Source organism: Oryctolagus cuniculus, chromosome X, assembly GCF_964237555.1.
Source record: "Oryctolagus cuniculus chromosome X, mOryCun1.1, whole genome shotgun sequence".
In the NCBI taxonomy this organism is placed as follows: domain Eukaryota; kingdom Metazoa; phylum Chordata; class Mammalia; order Lagomorpha; family Leporidae; genus Oryctolagus; species Oryctolagus cuniculus.
Window position 1 is genome coordinate 54690303 of NC_091453.1, and position 24259 is coordinate 54714561.

Genomic DNA, 24259 nt, shown 5'->3' on the forward strand with positions numbered 1-24259 from the left:
ACCAATCCGAAGCCAGGAGCCAGGAGCTTCTTCCAGGTCTCACACATAGGTGCAGGGGCCCAAAGACTTGGGCCATCTTCTACTGCCTCCCCAGGCCATAGCAGAGAGCTGGATCGGAAGTGGAGCAGCTGGGACTCAAACTGGTGCCTATATGGGATGCCGGCACTGCAGGCAGCGGCCCTACCCGCTACACCACAGCGCCGGCCCCAGATGAGTTTTTATTGGGAAATGCTTTTAAGTCTGTCTCATGTTCTACTCTAATTGTCTTGCGTGGGTATGATCCAGCAAATGCACAGTCTTTTTAACCCAAGTTGACTATGCTCCGAAGAGGACTTTCTGGTTCACTCTTATTTCTACTGAACTTCTGGCTTCTCTGCTTTTGCTTGTGCCAAACCCTCTTAATTGCTCACCAGCAAGATCTCCAATGTCTTTTGCCAATGCCCTTAGGGATGGAGTTTAGTATGGTCTATTCCAAATGCAGTCAGTCTATGAAGGAAGAGCTATGAAGTTCTCTGTCCTCATGTCTTTCCCCTTGGGCAAAACCTCTACAATACTAAACTGGAGCTGGGGGTGGGGCCCACCTTTCCTACAGTGAAGCCATTACTCAACTCATGGACATCAACTCATGTGTGAGGAGGGTGGAAGCCCCTAGTTATTTGCCAATTTCCCTATCTTTGAGTGAAACCTTCAACCTATAAGCTTGGGATAGAGAAGAATTAGGGCCCTGTTATTTTCAGGATGTAATAGAGCTTCTACTGTACTATGGTTTGAATGTCCCCTTCAAAATTTAATGTGCTGGAAACTTAATCCACAAACTCATGTGTTAATGGTGTTTGAGATGGGATATTTGGGACAAAATTATGATTAGATAAATTCATGAGGATGGAGCCCCATGATGGCATTGGGAGCTTTATAAGAGTAAGAGATCTGAGCTGGCAAGCTTACTCTGTCTCAGTATGTGACACCCTCTACCATGTAATAATACAGCAAGAAGGCCCTCAACTGATGCTGCTGCCATGTTCTTTGGCTTCCAGGCCCCCAGAATGATAAGCCAAATAAACTTTTATTACCCAATCTGTTATTTTGCTAAAGCAACAGAAAACAGACTAAGCCATAATCTAAGGGAGTGGGATGGAGGCTGAATAGCAGAAGGAAGTCTCTAGTTTTCTCTCTTAAAAAGATTTTTTTTTTTAATTTGAAAGTCAAAGTTACGAGAGAGGGAGAGACAGAGTGAGACAGATACCTTCCACCCACTGGTTCACTTCCCAAATGGCTGCAATAGCTGGAGCTGGACTGGGCCAAAGCCAGGAGCCAGAAGCTTCTTCTGATTCTTCCACATCGGTGCAGGGGCCCAAGAATTTGAGCCATCCTTTGCTGCTTTCCAAGGCACATCAGCAGGGAGCTGGATCAGAAGTGGAGCAGTCAGGATTCAAACTGGTGCCCATATGGGATTCTGGTGTCATAGGTGGCAGTTAACCTGCTATGCTGTATCACCAGCCCCTCTAGTTCTCTTAGCTGTGCCTGCCTAGAATAGTTTCTGCAACACACGGCTTGGAGTAGGGATGAGAAAAGCAGGCAGCAGGGTGAAACTGTAGCCCCAGACTAGGAACTGGGAGAAGCGAGAGCCTTACCTACCTGTCATCTTCTACGACACCTGCCCAGAATAGAGTGCTCAGGTAATACAGTACTGGCAAGGTAGGGGATATGGAGCAAGCTGTTCCTTGAAGGCCACAGTCTCTTGATGTTCTTGAGATTTAATAGATTATCTTGAATAAATACTTCTCCATCTCCTGAATACCCTTAGGACAGTTCTCAGACACTTTAAATTACTGCTTTTTTTAAAAGATTTATTTATTTACTTGAAAGTCAGAGTTACAGAGAGGGAGAGGGGAGAGGGAGAGCGTCTTCCATCCACTGCTTCACTCTCAAGTTGGCCGCAATGGCTGGAGCTTCGCCAAGAGCCAGGAGCTTCCTCTGGGTCTCCCACCTGGGTGCAGGGGCCCAAGGACTTGGGCCATCTTCCACTGCTTTCCCAGGCCATAGCAGAGAGCTGGATTGGAAGTAGAGTAGCTGGGACTCGAAGCAGTGTCCATATGGGATGCCGGCACTGCAGGCAGCTGCTTTATCCACTATGCCACAGTACCAGCCCCAAATTATTGCTTTTTTTAAAAAAACAGTTTAAGATTTATTTTTTCATTTATTTGAAAGAGTTACAAAGAGAGGTGGGGAGAGAGAGAGACAGACAGACACAGAGAAAGGTGTCTTCCATCCTCTGGTTCACTCTTCAAATGGCCACAACTGGAGCTTAGCTGATTTGAAGCTAGGAGCCAGGGGCTTCCTCTGGGTCTCTCATATAAGTGCAGGGGCCCAAGCACCTGGGCCATCTTCTGCTGCTTTCCCAGGTACATTAGCAGGGAGCTGGATTTGAAGTGGAGCAGCTGGGACTAGAACTGGTGCCCATATGGGATGCTGGCACTGCAGACTGGGGCTTTAACCCACAGTGCCACAGTGCTGGTCCCCTGAAAACACGACTTTTACCAGCTGTATTTTTATTTAGCTGGAGACAGGCTCTACTGAGCTCCTTACGTTGCCATTCTAGAAGTCCCACCCTTCAATTTATTTTTTAATGTAACTTCTGACTGGAAATGTGGTGCAGCATAATGAAGGATGGACTGGGTGTCAGGAGCCAGGGTTTTTATCACAATTTGGTCTCTAGCAAGCTCAGTGACTTCTCTTGAAGTTCTGTTTGCTCATCTGTAGAACGAAACATGACTCCCAAACTCCTTCCAACTCTAAAATCCTATGATTCTGTGAAACAGAAATGCAGTACAAAGTCACTAGTGAAAAAATTCTATCGTAGCTGTGTGAGAACAGGAAATATGGAAACAATCCACTAACATTTTTAACTAAAAATGTTCCAGTCTGTTTTTAATTAGAACATGCTCTTCCTTTCCAACTCTACCTAGCTAATCAAAATGCTAGCTTAACCACAGTTTTGCCGTCAAAACATTTCTCCACCCAAAGGTCTCCTTCCTAATCATTAGAATTGAGAAACTGGGGGCCTTTCACTGATTGGTCATCAAGAATATGACAGCTTAATGCTAAGTGAAAGCACTACAATTTGCTACCATTTTACCCACATCATGAGCTCTGCAAGTAATTACTTTCTCTCTTAAACAATGGCAAATATTCACCTTCTACATAAGCCTATAAAGGCCATTCTCCCTGTACTTATTCTTCATGTGTAAATGACAAAATATCAGTCTTTCCAGGGCACTGTGGACAAGAGTTGCTTCAATGGGACACTCATTTTTTAGTCACAAAGACATAATGTTTATGTAGCAATGATTATCTACACAGGTTGTGGCAAAGGGCTTCCTTGGCTATGTTATTTTGTCTTAACTAACTTGTTTTGCCAGTTTACTTGACTTCATATTGTCATTTGCTATACAATTTACTTTCAAAATCTATATACTCTAAAAGGGACTTTTCTATAATTTAACAAAAGCATAAACATATTTAAATGCTTTCAACTACTAATCCACAACAGAGCATCCTGAAATAAAGCTACAAGGTAAGAGAATTATGAATATACATTAGGAAAAGTTGCTACTCACTGACACCATCAGAAGTAGGAAGGATAGGAACAAGATAGCAGGCAGTATGGACAAAGTGATCCAGAAACAAGGAATCATACAAGTTTTCAATATCTTGCCTTTAACACAAAACACTTTAAAACAGGTATATTTACAAATTGAGCTCTGTCAACATCTAAGGGAAAGAAAAAATATTTATCTTAAGGTATATAAAAGGTGTCAATCCCTGCAGAGAAAAAGTAAATGCATACCTAGCTTGTTCATGTCCAAACACTAAGGCTTCTGATTCTCACAAATGACCCTCAGACTTGGGCTGTTCAAAAATTTCCAATTGAGTCCATCTGCTCACCAAGATATTTCTATGTTAAGAACCTTCAGTAAGGCATCTGGCCCAGTTTTTATGATCTCAAATTACCTTGGCTTCAATTTAATTTCTGTAAACTGGGATTCCCTTAGGAAAAAAGTAAAATTTTCATTCTCCAAAATAAAGGGATATAAAAGAAATAAAACTGTATTGTCTTATTTCATTTTCAGAGCAATATTCCAAAACTACAGCTTATTCATCCTAATACCTTAAAAAACATTGGCTACAACACTGGTTTAGAAATTCATATACTGTGCCTTTCGCATATGTACTACTGTGATGTGAAATCAGTGCGTTATAATTAAATGCCCTTGTTCTTGGCATTTCCTCAGAGTGAATCATCTGAGGAAGCTTTGCTTTCATCCTAATTCGTCTATTATTTCCCTGTATAGAACCACCTTAATAGGATGTGGTTAAGAGAAATGTCTTTAAGACTTAGTTATGGCCCCTACAATAACCATGTTTTTCAGTTAATTTAAGCTTTTATTAGCTGAAAAAACTGGTTAATGACAACAGTGGCCTCGGGACCACCTGCAATCATATCGAAAGAAAATAGCTTCACATCTATTAGTAGGGAAATTATTCCCACCCTGAAAACATTTCTACTCTCTTGGACTAGAAATTCTCCACATCACAAAATGACTTACTTTGATCACTGCTATTCACACTTCAAAATGAATTATTACTAGTGGTTACTTCAATCTTACCTATTTGTTTAGGCAATATGCTAAATCTTTCCCATAAGCATCACTGGAAATGTACGGAAGGAATTAACAGAGAAGCAAGCTATCTATCTAGACTTTAACTACCTTTCCAGTAACACAGCTCATTTATTTAAAGGAATGATGTTGTTTTCTACTCAGAACAATAATGCCTTTGGCTTCAGATTAAGAAATGTCAAAACAAAACCAAACACCCCTTCCCCAAACTATTTTGCAGTTGATTATGCGCCTCAGTGTTACTGACTTTAAAAGAAGATCCTGGGGTCCATGTTGTGGCATAAGCTGCTGTCCATGATGCTGGCATCCCATAAGGGCACCAGCTGGAGTTCTGGATGCTTCACTTCTGATCTACCTCCCTGCTAATGGCCTGGGAAAGCAACAGAGAATGGCCCAAGTGCTTGGGCCCCTGCACACACATGGGAGACTTGGATGAACCTCCTGGCTCCTGGTTTCCATCTGTCCCAGCCCTGGCCATTCTGACTATTTGGGAGTGAACCAGTAGATGGAAGACCTCTGTTTCTCCCTCCCTCTTTTTGCAACTCTGCCTTTCAAGTAAATAAAATAAAAACTTTTTTTTTTCTAAAAAGCAAGATCCTACTTCATTTACTCTAGTTTTAAATACTAACAATGAAATACTGCCTCCAAATTACTTATCGAATTGCCTTTATATAACAAAGTTGATAATTTTGCTAGGTAAGTTTAGATATTCACACAACAGTGCCAACAGTACAAAACAAAAAATATTAATCTTTCCTATACCAAATTTCAATTGAAAATTCATTAAAACCATAAACCAATAAAGTACTATAGGCCCCTTTTTGAGAAATAAAACCTTATTATATATTATTATGTGACCATTCATGAGATATCCAAATTTCTCAAACTGATTACTACAAAACAAATTCACATCAGTAAAGAGAGAACTAAGTGAACATATACCCACAGTTTAATGATTATTTCTGAGATAAAATTTTTTCTGTGTGTGTGTGTGTGTGTGTGTGGGTATGTGTTTTTCTCCCCCAAATAAAACATGAATATATTGCCTGGGCTCCTTCTGGTTACATCAGGCTTCAAGGAACTCATTAAATGACTGAAAAAAGGGAAATTCTTGAAGTCAAGCAATCCAGAAGTGTTAAAGCAGATTAGAGTCCTTCCCATCTACAGAGTATAGATATATATTTTACCCTCTCCTATTTACCGAAAGGTCTTTGATATTTTTGAAATGGACATTAATTTCTACACATGTGTGAGCATGAACAAGCACACATCCTGTTTACTTGTTTCTTTGTACAATTTCAGAGAGCAAAAGCAGTGTTTTTAAGATGGAAATAGAAAAGGCCATTAACTTCCTAAGCTTTTTAGTTCACTCCTAGTATAGCAATTCTCAAATTATATCATAGTTTAGAAGGTTTTACAGAAAAATGGACAACTTTTGCTCAGGAACAAAAGCAATGCCTCATTTTGATGGAAAAATTAAATTTCAATCACTAGATGATATTTATAGTACCTGTTAATGATGAGGAATTTTCTACACACCAACAAGAGAATTATGAGTTTTCCTCCAAAAAGTACATAGCAGCAAATACTTCAAAACCTGTAAGTAAAGGTATCTACCAATGAAGAGATCACAGCTATAAATATATGTCCACTTTTGACAAAGTATTTAAATGTGCTTATCATATCATTTTCATATCAATGAAGTATTTCAACTGGAGGAGGGAGAGAGGGGAAACAAGGAAGCTGTCCTGTCCTGTTTTTCTTTAAGAAACAGCCTCTTGCCCTCTAAATTGTCAGAATCAAGGAGGTTTTAAAGAAACTACACAAATAAAGAAACCATATCTGATTCATATGATTATGGATATCAAATGGATGTGAGGTCTCATAAAGGGTAATAGGGTAGATAAACAAACAGTAACCAAAATTTATGTGCTGAACAAAACCAGGGCAATAATAAGAAAATAAATTGGGGATAAATACAGATAGCACACTTAAATAGACTGTGAAAGATGTAAAATTCAAATTCCCCTTTAGATCAGTCTTACATAAAAGAAGGAGTATAGGAAATGGGAATGTATGACTTTGCTTTTAATAAAACAATTCTGTTTCAGTGCAAATGAGTAGTCCAAAACAAAACCAGAAAATGTCTCATGTGACTTAGCAGGAACAGTTTCCACAGCCTTTCACACTGTTGACAATTTCTTCTTGTAGTTTCTTCCTTTCCTCCTCCTTGGACATACTTTCTTTCTTTGCATCCCATTTGGGGTTATCATGGTTCTGCACACGGTTGCTCTGTGTGTGCCACATTTCTGAATAGATACTGCCTGGGTTAGCAAGCAAACCATGGTGGGTACCACGTTCAGCTACCTTACCCTAAAAGCCAAACACAAAAGAAACACAGGGAAAGGTCATTTAACTAGCACAATAACTGAAAATACATAACCATTTCTAACTAAGGATTTTAAAGGATTTGCATTCATTAAAATACCTCGTCCAATTCCTCACCCATAGTGTAAGTGGGAAAAATGCTTGCTTCACTGTTGAGTTATGCAGGCCCAGTGAACAAACAGAAAGCTATGAAATTCTTCATACTGTAAAAACCATTTTACTTAAAGGAAATACAATTTTAATGTGTTATTTTTCACTTTGAAAGGCAGAAAGGGAAGGGTAAAAACATAAGAAGTGCTGTCTGTAATCAGCAAATATTCAAGTCAAAAGCACTGTTATTTATACAGGGATTTAAAAATAATATTCTGAAATCTTTATGTATACTTAAATAAAAAAGATTTCATGAAAATGAAAAGTTTGCCTCTTCCAGTAGCTATTTTTGTTAACAACTGCTATTAAACTTAACATTGCATAGATCTGGTATAGATTCCAAACTCTGATCTACAATTAATTTGTCTCTTGACAGCTACAGTTAAACATGCTGGGAGACAAAAGGAATTTTGTCACTTTAACTGTTACAAATACACCTTCAAGCAAAATAACTGAAATTTGTTGGTGCCCATGTCTGAGTACTGTATTTACACTTATTTTTATATACCTTTATTTATGTAAAAACACCATTTTAAAGGTACCTTTGCTAACATCAGTCATATCATAAATTTCAGTGCAGCGTTTACCTCATTATGTAAAGAGTGAAGAATGGGGTAGTGGGAATATGGGATTGTATAGAACACGCTAAGTCTCCATCTATTACCTGAATCAATTATTACAATGGTGGTTGCAAAATGTGATTTTCTAAGTTTATCTTCTTTCTACATGTCAGTCGGCACTCTTTAAGTTTTACATGTTTTTGTTTAAAGTATCATTATGGAGGCACAGATTATTGTTTAATTCACTATATTATAGTTCATTAGTGTCACCATTCCTTTTGATGCTTCTCCTTTTGGCCAGTGGGAGCTCGTTCAAAATAGCTCTTGTGTCTTTGTGACATGCATACTTTGTCTCCCAGCCCCAGAACTGAAATCAGCTATTTCTCCAAGGAGTCTTGGTTTCTTTTAGTGAGGAAAAAAAATATTTAGTGCCTAAGATCTGGATGTCAGGATACTCATTGCTAGTGTGTTTTCATGGGCTTTTCAGTGAATAGATAGTTTCTTTAAAATTATGAATTTATACTGATAATTCAGTTCTAATACATCATCATGAGGTTCTTCCGCTTTACCCATTCCATATTTGTATCTTCCTTCTCTCAAGTGAGACCTCTGTTTCCAAGAACATCAATATATTACTCAGATGCTCAGTCCTAAAATATATTATAAAACAGTTTTGGAATGGTTACCCCCATACTAATACCAACAACTAACTTATTAACTTTAAATTTACTTTGGAGTTATTTTAGTTATTAAGATATATTCTACCAGGGCCGGTGCTGTGGTGCAGCGGGTTAAAGCCCTGGCCTGAAGCGCCAGCATCCCATATGGGTGCCGGTTGTAGTCCTAGCTGCTCCTCTTCCAATCCAGCTCTCTGCTAAGGTCTGGGAAAGCAGTAGAAGATGGCCCAAGTCCTTGGGCCCCTGCACCCACATTAGAGACCCGGAAGAAGCTCCTGGCTTCAGATCTGCACAGCTGTGGCTGTTGCCATCATCTGGGGAGTGAACCAGCGGATGGAAGACCTCTCTCTCTCTCTCTCTCTGTCTCTACCTCTCCCTGTAACTCTTTCAAATAAATAAAATAAATCTTTTAAAAAAAAAGATATATTCTACCAAAAGCACATAATCAGAGTGATGTATTCAAAAGTTACAAGGATTAATTTTATTTGTCTTCTGCGTGGTTATCAATTTGATAGTTAGTTTTGCTTTTTTCTGTTTGTATTAAATTTTTATTCTTGTCTCATTTTGTTAATTTTATTTTTGAAAATATATAAAAATACTAATAAGGCTGAAAGGTAAAAGCAACATAAAATAGCATACTCTGAAAAGCCTCATTCTCTTCCTGATCTCTTCTAACCCCCTGCAGATTTAGTTGCTTTTGTTTCTGGTTTATTCTTCTTGAGTGTGTTTTTACAAATATATTCCCCACTCTTCATCCTTCTTATAAAAAGGTAGCATCTGATATACTCTTTTGCATCTTGCTTTTTTAACAATACATCTCAGAAATCATGCCATAAAAGGTTCCTTTACTTTTTTCTTAATAATATCTGTCCATATTTTAGAAATGCTATATTTTCCATGACCTTTGAGAATAGTAATTATATTTTAAAAGTTTTCTTATGCCTTTTGCACTATCCACATTTTCTCAGTTTCTTTATTCCTCCCTGTTTGTTTTGGAGGTCTTCTTCCATTACCACTAACATTTAAAAATGAGGCATTAAAGGCTGACTGGAAATTCTGTGAGCATGGGAATGGCCTTCCCGACCAGTAGACCTCACTGTGGGATCACCATATGGCCACCTGGTCATTTTATTGGGGTCCCCAAATAAAAAATATCCTTCTTTCTGAGGCTGTTATTTGTTTCTCCAGAGAAGAATCCTCCAATTGTATGCTGATGAAAGAAGGAGTGGTGATGGCAGAAATAAACAACTGGTTGGCAAAGTTCTTGGAACTAATGGGACAAGAGAGTTTGTGGTCCCATCCTTTGGCATGTTCTGATTTCCAGTTAACTTCTCCTGATTTTGTTAAAGTGTTTGGTGGTTTCTTTGTGGCTAGGGCTGACTCTAATTACCTGGTAAGTCAGTGTCCAGCCTCTTGCTAAGGTTGGGAATGGGTTCCAGGGGTGAGAAAGGGTCCCAGGAACTCTATTTCTTATGTAAACTTGCACTGAGTTCTCTAATTTTTAGCCGCATATTCACCCCAACTTTCCTTCATATCTGGTACCTTCAATTCTGGAGCCTTTTCAGGAGATTACAGCATGTATCAACTTGCTTTTTACTGATTTCTCTCTCTTTTGGCACATAGTGTTCATCTTTTTTTCAGCTCTTCTAAACATTTTTATCTACGACCATCTTCCCCAAACTTGTTGATTATCTCTTGTCCATTATTACTGCCTTTCCTATATCTTTGTCCTTGTGAATTTATATTTATTACCAATATTTTACCTCTTCACTTACATTTTATATGGTTGGGGGAGCAAAGATAAACAGGTATGTCCAATCTTCCATGTTTAACTAGACAACTGCTAGGTATGTCATCTTATTGATAACATGGTATTTTTGAGGTGACAACCAGTCTGAACAAGGTCATATTAGTTTACTACACAATGGAAATCTGATATCTTCATTATCAGACAACTTTACCATCATCAAATTATTGATATAAAGATTTTAGGCACAGGTGCTATGATCATTAATAAGTTAGTTCCACTGATAATACAGAACCCATGTGCCAACATTGTGCTATAACTGTACAGATACTCTGAGCCCCATGGCATAAGGCAGGCAAGCACATGCCTGCTTTTCCAAATGCATGACTGTATAGAACTGGAAAGCTTAGTAAAAAGCACAAAATAGATTTTATTTCAGATTCCTGAACACCAACAATGTAATAAGTTATATCTGTAAGATGTTCCGTTTATATTTTGGTACAATCATACTGGTAAAATCAGTTTATTTTCTAATGAATATAAACATTTATGAACATAGCCTAGAAAGGCCTAGGGTCACAAGTGTACAAGTGACTTATAAAGGAAATAGCATATTTATCACAGCCCTGAACAGCATATAATGATTTTTAGTATGGTGAAAAAGTCTCTCTCCATAACTCAATATATAGAAAGCACATGCAAATGCATCTTTTCTCTGAATTCTCAGTATACAGGCTTTCAAAATGATAAACAACTGAAGGTGCATTTATTAGAAAGGAAAAATAATCACAGAAAAGGCTGAATGCGAGGTGGAAAATAGAACAATGTCAGAAATAATCAAGTATTAGGGTTTGGGAGAAGAGGTCCTTGCTGAAAGGAGAAAAGGAAAATTATTACAATTTTCAAATCTACCAGTCACAATAGTGGACCTCTGATTTGTTCAGAACATTTAGATAGTATACTTGTATAGTAATTCCCTCAGAAGAGATAAAGCAAACTGTCTTTTTTTTTCTTACTTTCCACATAGAGTAAAACAGAAATTAAAAATGGCTGTGCTTGAAAATGACCAGTTTATGGTAATTTTCTTTTGTATATCAGGGTATGTGCAAAATTAGAAAAATGAAAATACACAATAAAGCAAAAATATTGAGCAAAGATTCTGTCCAGAGCAAAAACAAGTGTGGAAAAATTGTTTTATTATACATGCTTGAAAACCAAAGTTTTGCTTTGAACACTTCAATAGAAAGTGAGTTAATACAGTTTATTCCTTCTTGGAAGTAACATGCATATTTCCTATCAAAAAGGCTAAAATCAGATTCCTACCAGGACTCAGTCTGAATGCAAATTCTATATAGTAGAAACAATAGTAAAGTATCCTGTATCTATAACAATTGTCAATGTTCTTTAAATCCTAAACTGTAATCTCTTACCTGATTCAAGACAATGATTTCATCTGCATCAACCACTGTTGACAATCTATGTGCAATGAAAATAGAAGTTCTGTGTTTGACTACATCCCTCATGGCTCTAAGAATAGCCTGAAAGTTTGACAAGAAGAGTAAAAAAATAAAAGACATATCCATCAGGTAAATATACATTAAAATAATCACACATTTCCTAAAGGAACATATAAAATAACAATTTTTATTGTGTAAATTTTATATCAGTTCCAAATATTTGACCTAATCTAACAATTATAGTACAACTTTTAATTTGTATTCACATTTTTAGGTTTACAGTTCTTGTAATCAGGTTCCTAAGGCTCACTTTATATCTAACAAATCCCCTTGCTAGCCAATATACTTTGAAATTAAAGTGTATTATGATGCTGATCAAATAATGCATCATGAAACTTAGCTCTACATGCTAATATTATTTCATACAGCCTGTAAATTACAGCCAAAATTAGGCCTATCCTTCAACACTTGGTTCATACTACATACTAAATCAGAAGGTGGATGAATGGCGGCAACTGACAAACAACATCTGCCATCTTTGGTTCCCGGTTAAGGGGATTCAGTCATGAAATTATCATTGCTGTTGAGATTTTTGTATGTAATGGAAAGATGTTTTGAAATCTAATGTAGCTTCTAGGGTAGTGTCAATATCAGTGCCACAATATGTTGATGTTTCACAACACCTTCTGTGAAATGAACACAAACTGACAACAGCATTGCAGGTTATGTGTGCCTGACTTGCACCTCAGTGAGTCACTTCATAAATGAAAGGCTTTATGGTGTACACTGTCACAAGTGTCACAATCACCTGTATGACTTGTTTAAATGTTAAGTGGCAGTAGGACAGATACTAAAGAATCTCTTCTTTTGTCAGCATATTAGGCAATTCTTACAGCTTTGCAAGACCCAAGGATTACACCACAAAAGTATAGTGTCACACAGTTTCAGAGGAGACATTTGCAAATAGACTTAACATTATGATAGTGAGCTCAGTGCAACCTGGGATTCTTACCATCAAGCATTTGCTAGATGGGGGAAAGGGGATACTAAACATGTTCTGTAGCACCTCTCGCTAAAGTTCATTTGAAATTCAAAATAATATACCCATTTAATGGCAACTTCCAAGGAGAAAAGGTAAACATTAAAGAGTTTCCTATTTTCATCATTATTTACCTCTTCAGTAATTGAATCTAATGATGAAGTAGCTTCATCATAGAGAATGACTGGGGGGTCCTTTAAAATGGCTCTTGCAATTGCTACTCTTTGCTTTTCTCCTCCTGGTAAAGAAAAATTTTAGTTTAGGGAAGCACAGTGGCACAGATGTACTTTATGTTTCTAGTATTTCCATTGATTGTAACCACCAAATGATACTTCCAACATTTACCTAAACTACTGATCACTGTTCATTTTACTGAGTTGTAGAGTCTAAGTTCATATATGATATCCTCTGACAAACAATATTCCCTGAAACATAAATGTTAACGCTGAAATCTCACTTCGTGGGAGGCAAAAAGAACGATAAAAAGATTGATTCCACAATTATTCTTTACACCATATATATGCTCATTATATATGTTACTTTATATTACAGATACTTCTCAATGAACCTCAGCAATCTCAGATAGAAAAAGTTTGGTATTAGAGAATTGACAAAACCAAAAACAAATCCAAACTGGAAACTTGAAGATGTAATCTGAATATCTAAATTTATCTTGTATCATAGAAAAGAACCATTCAGCCAGTATTATCAAGGAAGATTTTTGACAGAAAGCTATTATTTTCACAGCACTCTTCAAAGTTAAGGTTATATATTAAATATCTCTTACTTCCTTTTAGTTATTTTTTATAAATCTGTAGCATATTGAAGTGTTAAAACTGAAAGGAAACAGAGGTCCAAAACGGCTTAGGGATTTGCTCAAGGTCACAGAACAAGTTTCAGCAGAATCTAAACTAGACTTGACTGACTCCCAGTCCAATGTTCTTCCTTTCAAAACATTTATCCTTAAATATAGGAATAAATATTTAGGAAATACATCCTTTCAAGCTTTAGCTATCATTATACTTTTGAATTAAAATAACCTGGGGCAAAGAAACATTTTTATGGAACATTCAAAAATATTCAGGGTCATTTTAGAGTAATTTATTCTTAAACCTAACAATATCATAATTAAACATTTAAATAGAAATGCACAAGTTGCCAAGTTTCCCTGACCATTGAGTTAACAAGCACATGAAAAATGAAGTTGGCTGTAAGGAAAATATATCAGTTAACAGGATAAGTATAAGAAGGTCAAAAATATCAAAAACATCCTCTGATGATACAGGATATTAAAATGAAAGATATACTATCCACTATTAAATTACTTCTCTTTTCCAATACTACTAGGTGAATAACAATCTTGGCGTTCCTGATGATCATGGATAATCAGTTATTATCCGCACTCATTTGAGTATCTACCTATATTTTACTTAATATTAAGTACCTATAGTGTTTGCCACTACAAGTGGGGGGAAAAACTTGCACAACTTGAGAATACTTACTTTTAGGATGCTGATTGTTTACAGTGACAGGCAGGAGATTGAGAACCCTATCAAGTGTGACTGGATGAGCACTAGAATTGACCTCTGTCTTTACATTTCCTAGAAGATGGCTCTGACAAATTCAGAGTTTGAAGGGAGTACATGAGTAACGGACAGGTCTAAAGTCTCTGATTACCTGAAAGCTTGAGTCCTCGTTCCCCTACTTGGGTATTGTATCCATGTGGCATTCGAAGAATTGCTTCATGGAGTCCAGCTAATTTTGCCACTGCATACACTTCCTCAGGTGAAGCACTAATGTTTCCATATAAGAGGTTGTAGTAAATAGTATTATGGAAGAGGACAGCATCCTGAAACAGATTTGTAGATAAATACATACATAATATTTATTATAAAAATTCAAACAATAGTAAAGATATAAAGGCATAAAGAATGAGACACGACAGTCTTTTCATCACTCCCATCCCTGCAATCCCATTTTCCTTCCCAGATAATCATCATGAACAATTGGCTGTGCATCATTCCAGACCTTTTCAATGTATTATATACTTAAATATTCGCTTTGTTCTCCACATAAGTGGACTCATTCTACACAATTATTTTGCTTATTGATTTTTTTCATTTAACATATCCTAGAGATTGTCTACATCAGTAACAGAAATCTACCTCATTGTTTCTAACAGTTGTATATGCTATACTATGGATATGTTGCAATTTATTATTCATCCACTTATTGATGGATATTATGGTGATTTCCTAATTTTTATACTGCAATATTAAAATAAAAACCTATGACTTAGTGTGCCTGTGACAGTATTTCTGTAAGAAGAATTTTTAAAAGTAGCTTGATGGATTAAAAGGTAAATATACATCTTCTGAAAACACTCTACTGGCAACCAATAGGACATGAGAGTGCCAGTTGCCCATATCCTAAGCAACCCTGGATATTAGTAATGTTTAGGTGGTACCATTTTTATAGGGGGGTAGGATATTTCTTTTGTATAAATTAGCATTTCTGTAATTACTAATGAGGTTGAATATGTTTTCCTACGTGTCTAAGAAGCTTTAACATTGGACTTACAACACAGAGGACAGGGCCCAGCGCTGTGGTGCAGCAGGTTAAAGCCCTGGCCTGCAGTGCTGGAATCCCACATGGGCACCAGTTCAAATCTCGGCTGCTCCACTTTCGATCCAGCTCTCTGCTATGGCCTGGGAAAGCAGCGGAGGATGGACCAAGCCCTTTGGCCCCTGTACCCACATGGGACACCTGGAAGAAGCTCCTGGCTTCAGTTCAGCTCAGCTCCAGCCATTGTGGCCATTTGGGGAGTGAACCAGCAGATGGAAGACTTCTTTCTCTCTCTACTTCTCTCTGTAACTCTGCCTTTCAAATAAATAAAATAAATCTTAAAAAAAAAAACACAGAGGACAGAGAACTTACACACATACACTATACACACACACACACACACACACACACAGTCATTCTCTAAGCTAATTCATCATTGATTCAATTATATATAATATGGTATATGTACGGTATAGAAACCCACCCCCCCCAAAGTTACTACAAGCATCCATCTGATAGCACACTAAAACGAACTTACTTAAAGTGAACATTCATCTCCTATTGTTCTCTTAGTCTCTTTATGGTTAGAAAGCAATAGCACAGTGAAATAAAATTACTCTATTTGTTCCCATTAACAGAAACAACAAATTAAAATTGTCTTTAACAACATAATCAGACCCAGAATTTCAGTAACTCCAAATATTTTAATCACTTATATATCTACTATTTTTTTTTTTGACAGGCAGAGTGGACAGTGAGAGAGAGAGACACAAAGAGAAACGTCTTCCTTCCGTTGGTTCACCCCCACAAATGGCCACCACGGCCGGTACAGCGCTGATCCAAAGCCAGGAGCCAGGTGCCTTCCCCTGGTCTCCTATGCGGGTGCAGGGCCCAAGCACCTGGGCCATCCTCCACTGCCTTCCCGGGCCACAGCAGAGAGCTGGACTGGAAGAGGAACAACCGGGACAGAATCCGGCGCCCCAACCGGGACTAGAACCCGGGTTCTAGCGCCGCAGGTGGAGGATTAGCCTAGTGAGCCGCGACTCCAGCCCTATATATCTACTATTAATATAAAATTTCTCATATTGAGATGATAAACTTTAAAAGTACAAAGTTCTATAAATAGAAACTATTTTAAAATACTCTGTGTTCAGAAAAAGTTAACAAACAGATGCTAACTGAAAAATTTGAAAATATCAAAAGTAAAATAAAATATGGGACTTTCAACCCTGATTTTTTGCTAAATGGACAGATTTTAGCAGTTCTTGCCACAGATAAAAATAATGGGTAACTATATATAGTTATGGTTATTTGTGGGATATAGTAATTTGCTTCACTATAGAAACCATTTCATTATCTATATGTATTCCATAATATGTTTTACACCTTAAATGCATATAATAAAATTTATAAATAAAAAAAAACAATTAACCCATAATCCCATCATCTGGAAATAACTACTGAGATATTTTGATATATTTCTCCTTATTTCTCTACTTACATATATTTATTAATATTATCAAATGTGGATATTATATTTTGATTGGCATCTTTTTTTGTAACAGACTTTGTATATACCTATTTTTCTAGACATGTGATTTACTTAAAAACACACTATTTATAACTGGCCATATGACATTTGATCCTACAATGATAATTTAACCATCTATTTATACCTGGACATTTATATTGTTTCCAACTCTTGCTATTATAAATGATGTTCTAATGAACATCTTTGTGCATAAACACTTGCTTACATCTCTGTTTATTTCCCTACTCAAATTTTCTAGAAGCAGAATTATTGGAATAAGGAATATGAATCGTTTTTCAGGCACTAGACACATATTGCCAATTTCCTTGTTAGGAAAGCTATATACTTCTATCAGCAAAACAACAGACCATCTATTTTACACAGCCTTGCCAAATGTGGGCATTATGGATTTCAAAATCCTTGCCAAATCTGATAGGTGAAGAATAATATACTGGTGTTGATTTAATTTAAATTGCTACAGGCTTCAATGAGGGTGAGACTTTTTCCTTTTGTTCACTGCCCATGTATAGTTTTACTTTGTGAATATTTTTTTTTCAAAAAGATAAGGGTAATTTGTACAAAGCCTAGGAGAACAGCAAGAATATAGTTACAAGCACATGAAGTCCTAAGTATTGACAACCCAGAATCCAATTCACTAGACATATAGTTAATGCCAATGTTTCTCAATGTGCAATCTATGAATCACCTAGGAAACATTAAAAAAAATGCAGGTTTCTGGGCTCCATACTGCCCTCTAAAATCAGAACTGAGGTGTGTGAAAGACAACTGGTATTTTAATAATCTCTCTAGGGGACTCATACTCAGTAACATTTGGGATTCTCAGGAAAAGAGAGGACAGAGAAGCACGCCATGTGTTAAATCAGTTGGGGGCCATTTACAAGCTACATGTTCCTGGCCAATCATCTTCTCACAGTTCCTTGCCACCACTTCCCCCATATTTTGATCTATTCTCCAAGATATTTGATTCTAGTTCCAGGAATTAACTTATAAGAAACATTAGCTGTGGCTGGCGATGCGGCTCAATAGGCTAATCCTCTGTCTGCGGCGCTAGCACACCGGGTCCTAGTCCCGGTCGGGGCGCTGGATTCTGTCCCGGTCGCTCCTCTTCTAGGCCAGCTCTCTGCTGTGGCCCGGGAAGGCAGTGGAGGATGGCCCAAGTGCTTGGGCCCTGCACCCCATGGGAGACCAGGAGAAGCACTTGGCTCCTGCCTTTAGATCAGTGCGGTGCGCCAGCTGCAGCGCGCCGGCCGCAGCGGCCATTGGGGGGGTGAACCAATGGCAAAAGGAAGACCTTTCCCTCTGTCTCTCTCTCTCTCACTGTCCACTCTGCCTGTCAAAAAAAGAAAAAAGAAAAAGAAACATTATCTGCAACTAATTCTCAGGTCACTTGATAAGTTTTCAACATAAGAGAAACTTATAACCCATAAAGCTACCTACTTCTTGTCTTCTCAGATCCTTACTCAGAACTTATCTCTAGCCCTTCCCCCTGTTCCCACTGTAGCTCAGGAAGTATTTATGAAATGTTTACTATAGGCCAGACACTGTGCTTTGAACTAAAAGTACAACAGTGAACAAATCATACAAACTATTTTATAATTGTTATTAAATTCACTATATCAAAAACTACTCAAAATTATAAAACTTTTCATTCACTGAATAATTATTATTGAAGGATATTGTACTTGATGCTTTTATCTCTAATATATAATAATAATCCTATTCTATAAGATAAATGGTATCCTTATTTTACCAGTAAGGAAACTGAGGCCCAAGTGCACAAAGCTAACAATTAGGGCTAGAATCCAGGTCTGGAAGCCAGCATTGTGGTATAGCAGGTAAAGCCACTGACTGCAGTGCTGGCATTCCATATGGGCACTGGTTCAAGTCCTGGCTGCTCCATTTCAGATCCATCCCTCTGCTATGGCCTGGGAAAGCAGTGGAAGATGGACCAAGTCCTTGGGTCCCTGTACTGTGTGGGATAACCTGAAGAAGCTCCTGGTTCCTGGCTTCAGATCAGCTCAGCTCCAGCTGTTGCAGCGATCTGAGGAGTTGAACTGGCAGATAGAAGACCTCTTTCTCTGTAACTCTTCCTTCCAAATCAATCAATCTTTTTTTTTTCAACATCCCAAAATCAATAAATGTGATAAACCACATTAACAAAATGAAGACCAAAAACCACACGATTATCTCCATAGATGCAGAGAAAGCTTCTGACAAAAATTCAACACACTTTTATTATGAAAACCTTAAGCAAACCTGGTATAGAAGGAACATTCTTCAACATAATCAAATCAATTTATAACAAACCCACAGCCAGAATCCTACTGAATGGGGAAAAATTGGAGGCATTCCCATAAAGATCTGGACCCAGACAAGGATGCCAACTCTCACCGCTGCTATTTAATGTAGTCCTGGAGGTTTTAGCCAGAGCTATCAGGCAAGAAAAGGAAATCACAGGGATACAAATATGGAAGGAAAAAGTGAAACTATCTCTATTTGTTGATGACATGATTCTATATATGGGCAACCCAAAAGATTCCAAGAGGAGACTATTGGAACCCATAAAAGAGTTTGGTAAAGTGGCAGATACAAAATCAACACACAAAATCAATACCCTTTGAGTATACAGGCAGTGCCACAGCTGAGAGAGAACTTCTAAGATCAATTCACAATAGTTATAAAAAATTTAAATACTTTGGAATAAATTTCATCAAGGATGTCAAAGATCTCTATGATGAAAATTACAAACATAAAGACTTTAAAAAATAGAAACATTTCCCATATTTATGGATTGGAAGAATTAACATCATCAAAATGTCCATACTACTGAAAGCAATTTAGAGATTCAATGCAATCCCAATCAAAATACAAACAACATTCTTTTCAGATCTAGAAAAATGATGGTAAAATTCATATGGAAACACAAGAGATCCTGAATAGCTAAAGCAATCTTAAACAATAAAACAAAGCTGGAAGCATCACAATACCAGACCTCAAGACATACTACAGGACAGTTATAATCAAAACAGCCTGGTACTGGTACAAATATCAGTGGAGCAGAATAAAAATTGCAGAAATTAATCCACGCATCTACAACCAACTTATCTTTGACAAAGGAGCTAAAATCAACTCCTGGATATAAGAAAGTCTCCTCAACAAATGGTTCTGGGAAAACTGGATCTCCACATGCAGAAGTATGAGACAAGACCCCTACCTTACACCTTACACAAAAATCCACTCAAAATGGATCAAAGACCTAAATCTATGACCTGATACCATCAAATTACTAGAGAACACTGGGGAAATTCTACAAGACATTTGCAAAGGGAAAGACTTCTTGGAAAAGACTCCAGAAGCACAGGCAATCAAAGCCAAAATTACCAAGTGGGATTACATCAAAATGAGAAGCTTCCGCACTGCAAAAGAAAACACTCAGCAAAGTGAAGAGGCAACAGAGAGAATCGGAGTAAATATTTGCAACTGATAAACGATTAACTTTCAGAATCTCGAAAGTGCTCAAGAAACTAAGCAACTACAAACCTAGTCAAGAATTGGGCAAAGAACCTGAACAGATATTATTCAAGAAGAAATTCAAATGGTCGATAGACACATGAAAAAATGCTCAGGATGGCCAGCTGTCAAGGAAATACAAATCAAAACAACAATGAGGTTTAACCTCAACCTCAATAGAATTGCTCTCATACAGAAATTAACAAACAATAAATGCTGGCGAGGACATGGGAAGAAGAGTACCCTAATCCATTGTTGCTGGGAATGTAAACTGGTACAGCCACTGTGGAAGACAGTATGGAGAAATCTCAGAAAGCTGAATTTGGACCTATCACATGACCCAGACATCCTACTCTGGGAATTTATCCAAAGGAAATGAAATAAGCAAATCAAAGTGTGAAAGTGTGATCTGTACTCCCATGTTCATTTCAGCTCAATTTACAAGAGCTAAGATATGGAATCAACCCAGGTTTTCATCAATTGAAGACTGCATAAAGAAATTATGATATATACACACTATGGAATACTACACAGTAGTAAAAAATGAGATCTTGTCATTTCCAACAAAATGGATGCAACTAGAAACTTAGTGAAATAAGCCAGTCACAAAATGACAAATATGATATGGTCTCTCTGATCTGTAGTAACTAACAGAATACTTAAAATGTAATCTATAGGATCAAAACTGAACCTTAAGATGCGATAACTGAACAGTCTTGCCTTGACTGTCAATGAACAATGATTTTATTGTGTTTTTGTTCTTTTATTTTTCTTTATACTATTTGGTGAACTCTCTACTTAGTGTAGGGTTCACCTTAAGAGTATAAAATTAACTGAAAATTGATCTTGGTAAAAAATAAGAATGGGGGGGGGGCGTCGCTGTGGCTTAGCAGGTTAACACCCTGACCTGAAGCAACAGCATCCCATATGGGTGTCAGTTCGAGACCTGGCTGCTCCACTTCTGATCCAGTTCTCTGCTATGGCCTGGTAAAGCAGAAGATGGCCCAAGTCCTTGGGCCCCTGCACCCACGTGGGAGACCTGGAGGAGCTTTTGGCTCCTGGCTTCAGATCGGCGCAGCTCTGGCCATTGTGGCCAATTGGGGAGTGAACCAGTGGATGGAAGGCCACTTTCTTTCTCTGCCTCCCCTCTCTCTGTGTAACTCAGACTTTCAAATAAATAGATAAATCTTTTAGAAAAAAGAATGGGAAAGGAAGAGGGAGGAGGAAGAAAGGTGAGAGTATGGGTGGGAGGGAGGTGGGGGGAAGAATCACCATGTTCCCAAATCTGTATATATTAAATGCATGAAGTTGTATTCATTAAACAAAATAAAAAATTTTAAAAATTGGTGTTGGCAACAGAATTTCACCTGTAGGGTCCAAAACCACCCATTTCATTAGCATATGTTTGACTTGTTGGATTCAAATTATTCTAGTTATAGGTCCACCACCCCAGTAAGTCTTCAAAAATTATTTTCTATTTTTAAATACCTGCGGCACTACTCCCACTGCCCTTCGAAGGCTTTCCAGGCTCACATCTTGAATATTTTGACCAGCAAGGTAAATGTTACCCTTTTGAGGCTCATAGAAGCGAAACAATAGCCGCACTATTGTGCTTTTCCTGAAAATGGAGATGAGGAAAGGTTATTTAGCTCCTACTGGCATCAGGGCAGCCCTGTTTTAAAGCATGGTAATCATTCAATCATGATAAAGAAAAAGAATATTACACTAGGAATCTTCAGTCAATAATGTAGAAGTTTATAAATAACTAAATTACCCACCCTGACCCACTACCTCCTACAATGGCCACTTTCTTTCCAGCAGGGACTTCAAAAGACATTCCACTAAGGACTTTTTGCCCCTCAATGTATTCAAAATGCACATTATCAAAGGCCACTGTAGCTGTCTGTGGTGTGATCTGAAGGGGAGATGCCATCACTTTGTCCTAGGCAGGGAAGAAAAGAAGAAGAAAAAAAATGCCACTTTATACACTGCCTAGAATATGTTGATGCACACCATATTTTAATTTACAGTGAGAAAAAAGAGAACATAATGGGGGAAGGAGGAGGTTTGTAAGTGGATTTAGACCACTTCCAAGCATAAACATACGTTTTTTGCTAATGTTAAAAAACCCTGAGTGTTTTGGTTTTTAGGCAACTTTTTCTTGGGCCGGGTGGAGGATGGGGCAGAGAAACAGGGCTGGAGCTGAGAGAAGAGGCAATCATACATTCGACATCATTATTGGCAAAATAAATCCAGTGTAGGTACAAATAGCTGAATTCAAGAAACTTCAAGTTCCAGGTATAATCTCTGCTAACACTGTAAGGTTTTTAAATAGAGAAGCGAAAAAGTTCTAATTCCTTAATATACATGATAGCCCCAATTCTTACTAGAAAGTAATTGGTTTACTAACATAGTAATGTAAGAATAGTCCTCTAGAATAATCTTATTAATGGGATGTTGCTCGTATACTTTTTAAAAGGTACCATATAGTTTACTTACTTTAATTCGGGTGTCTACCTTGAGTAGAGTAAACAAGGTGTTCATATCTATGAGTGCTTGTCTAGTTTCTCTGTACACAGTTCCCAGAAAGTTAAGAGGTAATGAAAGCTGAAAAAGCAGTCCATTCACCATTACAAGATCTCCAACGGTAAGGGTTCCTTAATTTGCAATTGGTAGAAGGGGGGAAAAAAAGATATTTTAGATGGATGCTATAAACTTCTCCAGTTTACAACAGAGAAGTTCATATGTGACTCAAAATATACATAATCAGCAACTCCTAGGCCTATTTAATTTCAAAGCTTTCTAACTCATGATTTAGGTAATATAGATAACTTGGCATACACTATGTGCAATGGGAAAAGCCCACATATATACCATTTCTAATATATACAAAAAGAATGGTTTAAGTGAGGACAGAAGTAGAAGGCTAAAAATCTCTTCTTTCCCCCAAGAATAGTTTCTCTGTACTACAAAATAGAATTCTTTTAAAAAGAGCACACATAAAAAATTACAGCAAAAGGAAATGTCTGAAAATAAATAAAAAAACTAATATAGTAAAAAGTTGCTGGTAGTTCTAAAAAATAAAAGACTCTGCATTTTTGTCCTTTGGACTAAACGCTAAATTAATTACATTACTTTCCAGGTCTACAAGAGTAATTAGAAATACCAGATGCTAAAAAGAAAGCTGTTCCTGAAACAATCAGGTTACAGACACAAACAAATACATCCACAATAATTCCCATCAATGAGAGGACTACTGTTAAACAAAAGGAACCAATAAAATTATCAAACAAAAGAACACACTGTGATACAAAAAGTAAAGTACTATAAAAAGCACTTTATAGAACATCCTTTACACTTAAGATTAATATACACATTCCTTTCATTAATTTTTATTTATAAAAGTTAAAAGATCTATAAATGCAGGAACCACAGATCCATTACCTGCCACAATTCCCTGACTGGCGAGCACCATTATAGCTGTTAAACCGACACTGAAAATAGCACTTTGACCAAAGTTCAGCATAGCCAGAGTAGAGGTACTTTTCAAGGAAGCAGCCTCATATGTCTTCAAAAATCCATCATATCTCTGTGCTTCATATTTTTCATTATTAAAATACTACAAAATATATAAAAACAGTAACTATAGGCAAGTACAATTGAAATATATTCTCTTAAGTGATTAGTATACTTTCAATCAGACTTCATGTATAGATACAATTTTGTACTGTTGGACTCCATTTTAAGAACTTTCAGTACATTGGACTATATGGCACTCTGGCAGCTTTCCAAAATGGATTGTATTTGCAAATATTACAAAATTCATCCAACAAACACCTGCTGGATGCTTAGCTAATTAGAATCTAGATTTAAAAAGCTTTCAGTGACACTACATTCACAAAGCCTTCCCTTGACCCTGAGACTCTGAATGGCCA

General features: G+C 37.3%; 1 protein-coding gene across 2 annotated transcripts in view; it reads right to left on the reverse strand.

Moving 5' to 3' along the window:
* Positions 1-6746: 6746 nt before the first annotated feature.
* Positions 6747-24259, reverse strand: part of ABCB7 (ATP binding cassette subfamily B member 7) — a 116450-nt gene continuing 98937 nt past the window's right edge. For both annotated transcript variants that reach the window (XM_008248850.4, XM_002721823.5), the window contains exons 9-16: positions 23769-23943; positions 22824-22981; positions 22103-22266; positions 21813-21942; positions 14375-14546; positions 12832-12935; positions 11632-11739; positions 6747-7052 (exon numbers count right to left, since the gene is read on the reverse strand). In XM_008248850.4, coding sequence (XP_008247072.1) covers positions 6837-7052; positions 11632-11739; positions 12832-12935; positions 14375-14546; positions 21813-21942; positions 22103-22266; positions 22824-22981; positions 23769-23943 — 1227 coding nt within the window. In that variant the 3' untranslated portion in view covers positions 6747-6836. The remainder of the gene's footprint in view (positions 7053-11631; positions 11740-12831; positions 12936-14374; positions 14547-21812; positions 21943-22102; positions 22267-22823; positions 22982-23768; positions 23944-24259) is intronic.